General features: G+C 43.1%; 1 protein-coding gene across 1 annotated transcript in view; it reads left to right on the plus strand.

Moving 5' to 3' along the window:
• The window catches only part of LOC109975003 (P2X purinoceptor 3-like), a 34,652-nt gene that overhangs the window by 30,387 nt on the left and 632 nt on the right, over nt 1-3,633 (plus strand). Inside the window, exons 10-11 of the mRNA XM_020625508.1 lie at nt 3,016-3,051; nt 3,337-3,402. Coding sequence (XP_020481164.1) covers nt 3,016-3,051; nt 3,337-3,402 — 102 coding nt within the window. The remainder of the gene's footprint in view (nt 1-3,015; nt 3,052-3,336; nt 3,403-3,633) is intronic.

Here is a 3,633-nt window from a genome sequence, read left to right on the forward strand (position 1 = left end):
GGTAATATCCTTTACAGAATGATGTCTATTTTAATGTAGTGTTGCCTGATGGAGTGAATGTCACGGGCATTCAGTGTTGGTTTACGGTCTTGCCGCTTACGTGCACAGATTTCTCCGGATTCTCTGAATTTTTTGATGATATTACGGGCTGTAGATGATGAAATACCTAAATTCCTTGCAACTATACATTGAGAAACATTGTTCTTAAACTGTTGGATGATTTGGTCATGCAGTTGTTCACAAAGTGGTACAGCCAATCATGATGCTCACCTGTTTCCAATAAACTTGGAACTATCACCACCATAGCACCAATCTACCGAAAGGCTATTAGACAGGTTGAATGCTAACTTAAATTGGGCTAGAATGAATGTGAAGTTAGAGAAATCAAGGAGCATTTCAACAGTAAAAGGTGTGCTACCAGATAAAAGGTGTTGTATAAATGATGAGCTGATTCCACCAGTGTTAAAGAAGCCAGTCAAAAGTTTAGGTAGGTGGTATGACTCAGCTCTTTGTGGTATTAGAGCAGATTCAGGGCTTGAGACAGTAGGCAGTTGATGGGATTAAGAACATAGAAGCACCAGACAGTGGTGGTGCCTGCAGTTTGGTCTTTTGCCACAATTGTTATGGCCACTGACAGTGTATGATATACCAATTTCTACGGTAAAGAAGTTACAGAGAATGTTTATCATGTACATTAGGAAGGGGCTGGGAGCTCCATGCTGCCTCAGCAGTATAGCACTGTATGGGAAAGGGATTTTGGAGTTCCCTATAACCAGTTTAACAGAATAGTTTAAATGTGCTAAGGCTAGATTTGAGATAACACTGTCAGAATCCAACGATGTATCTGTGTGGAGCGCAGCACCAAAAGTTTCAGCAGGGAGGAATTGGAACCTGAAGGAGGCAGTGTTACAGGCTCAGGCAGCTATTAAACAGTGATATTGCAGGGCAGGTACAGCATGAACATGGTGGTTTTGGTTTAAACACATCACAGCCTTTTTGGAACAAGGTAGCAGCAGCTGACAGAAGGAAGATGGTTACTGAGCAGATTAGAAAGCAGGCAGAGGTGCAAAGGCAGTCTCCCCGGCTCGGGAACAGTGGATGAGATGGGAAGACGTAGAAAGGAAGAAACTTAGTTGGAGGGAAATGTGGGACATGGAGACAGGAAGGATTAGATTCATTCTGGGCGCAACTTATGATGTGCTTCCTTCTCCCCAAAATCTGATAGATGAGGACCTGACATGCCCCTATTGCTCAGGTGTAACATTTCGGCACATCCTCAGTATGTAAAAACAAGCCTGGCTCAAGGACGATATACCTGGAGATATAATGAAGTGTTGAAATGGTTAGCAGCAGCTACTGAAAGTAGGTGCTTAGAAGAAAACTCAATGGAGAAGAAGAAGAAACTAGGGGATTTTGTTTGTTCATGAGGGTGAAAAAGGCAGGAAGCAAGTCATTTTAGCCAGGATACAACACAGGTAAAAGCAGGGGGAGATTGGCGAATGAAAGTAGATTTAGAGAATCGGCTCATAGCGCCTGAGCGGAAAGCAGTAACATCAGATCAGACCTTGTGCTGTGGTTAGAAGCACAGCAGACACTGTTTTTTGTCGAGTTTACAATTCCCTGGGAGGACGCTGTAGCCTATGAGAGGAAGAAACTGAAATACATATAATTAGCCATGGTGGTGAGAGAGAGAGAGACAGGTTGGACTCAGAACCCCAGATACCAGTCAAAAGTAAGAAATCTTTTAATGAATACATAAAAAGTCAGTAATTGTACATAGTATGTTAGAAGTCTGTGGAGTCTGGGGGATCCCGTTTGGGTCATAGGAAAGTGGAGAGCAGGGCATGGGATCCAGGAAGTGGAGACCACCGAGGATTAGGAGGATAGTGGGGCTGAACTGCCGAGGCGATTCACGGAGATGGTGGAGAGAGGATTGGCCACCGGAACTACAGCAGGCTACATGGGAGTAGGAGTGCAAGTAGATGGCACACAAACAGAAGACTGCTTAGGGTAAGTAGCTGTAGTGAGTGTGCTCATGGAGGGCACACTGTAGATCGGTCTCAACACGGCTACTGAGAGAAAACTACTCGTCTCACTCTGGAGCATTAGAGATGACTCGTGTGCCTGGGAGGAAAGTAACAGTAGAAGGAGGATATTAGTGATGGCCATCTGACACCGACTACTATAAAGCCACCCATGATGATGCACAACATGTGGGTTTGTCAGCGTAGTAGGTGTGTGCGTAGTTGCTGTCGGTATGATCATTGCTGCTGGCGTGTGATCACCATTAAGCCAGCTAGGAAGAGACCCTGTTCTCCAATGTGGGAACACTTTCAGCTGATCGGTCCAAAGACAGTGGAGAAACTTTTGTTCCTGTATAAAAATGATTCTCCATCCCCTTGTATTTATTCACACCCTGTCTTAGTTACATACGCACATATTACCATCCTAGCACATCCTGTTTCCCCAAGCACGCCTTCTCCCACCTACTACACTACATACGTTCATAGACTCGACCGACTGACCAATCAATCTTTACAAACGTTTTCACATCATTCACACAAAGCCTAGTTACACCCATCACATTATTCAGACATTGTTCTGCTGCATGCTATTTTGCTACCAGATGGCATTAAACCGAACCTTTGAATGAATGAACCAGTAGTTGATACAAATGATGAAGTGGTTCGATACAGGTATCAACTGGACATCACTAGAGGATATCAGTTTCAATAAATTAGCTCAGTCTCACTTGAAGTCGAAGATCGACAAAATGGACCATAAATGTAATCTTCCATCTGATGTCTTAGAGACCATGTAACATGGAGGAGAAACACACATACAATGATCTGACACTGGATTGGTGTTTATCTGGGGTTTAAATAGAAAGGCTGGTCATCAGCAAATGCACCACAGCTGTGTAGCATTCCAGAGAGCCAGAATCTGAGGAGAGGAAGGGAGAGGAGAGTGAGAAACACAGGTGGTGAGGAGCAAACCTGACACATGGGGGCAGAGGAGCATGGCTGGAAAGTTAAAGTCTGCCCTGTGGAGGTTGGTTGCAGGGGATTTGTAGCCAAGTCAGCTGTCTATCTGCTTGGTGAGTTAGGTATAAAAGTATAGAACCTAAGACGGACACTCAGAGTCATGTGGGTTTGGTGAATTTGACCACTCATAATATTTCTGTGTCTGGCACTACAATAATCACAATGTAAAATTTAGAGACTTAGAAGACACAGGTATTAAATGAACAATTTCAGGTACTACTACATTTATAAAGTGGTAATGATACCCAGAAGAATGAAACCTGCTGACATGAACCACTTTTCTTCTTTGTAGGCAGGGAAGTTTAATATGATCCCCACACTCATCAACGTGGTGGCAGCCTTTACATCAGTGGGAGTGGTAAGTTTTACTGGTATACTCAGTTCATTATATACCATCATTTCATCATTTAAATCTTGTATATGTTCAAGGAACTGGGAAATGGAATACTGATGTCTGATTTTAAGTATTGTGTACAAGATAAGCTTGAAAAATGTCCTCCAAGCTGGGCTCACTGAAACTGAGCTGTTAACTGTGTGGAAGTTTAAAAATAAAGACTGAGCATAGTTTATTATTATTATTTTGTAGTGC

The sequence above is a fragment of the Monopterus albus genome, unplaced genomic scaffold (assembly GCF_001952655.1).
Source record: "Monopterus albus unplaced genomic scaffold, M_albus_1.0 scaffold356.1, whole genome shotgun sequence".
NCBI classification, from domain to species: domain Eukaryota; kingdom Metazoa; phylum Chordata; class Actinopteri; order Synbranchiformes; family Synbranchidae; genus Monopterus; species Monopterus albus.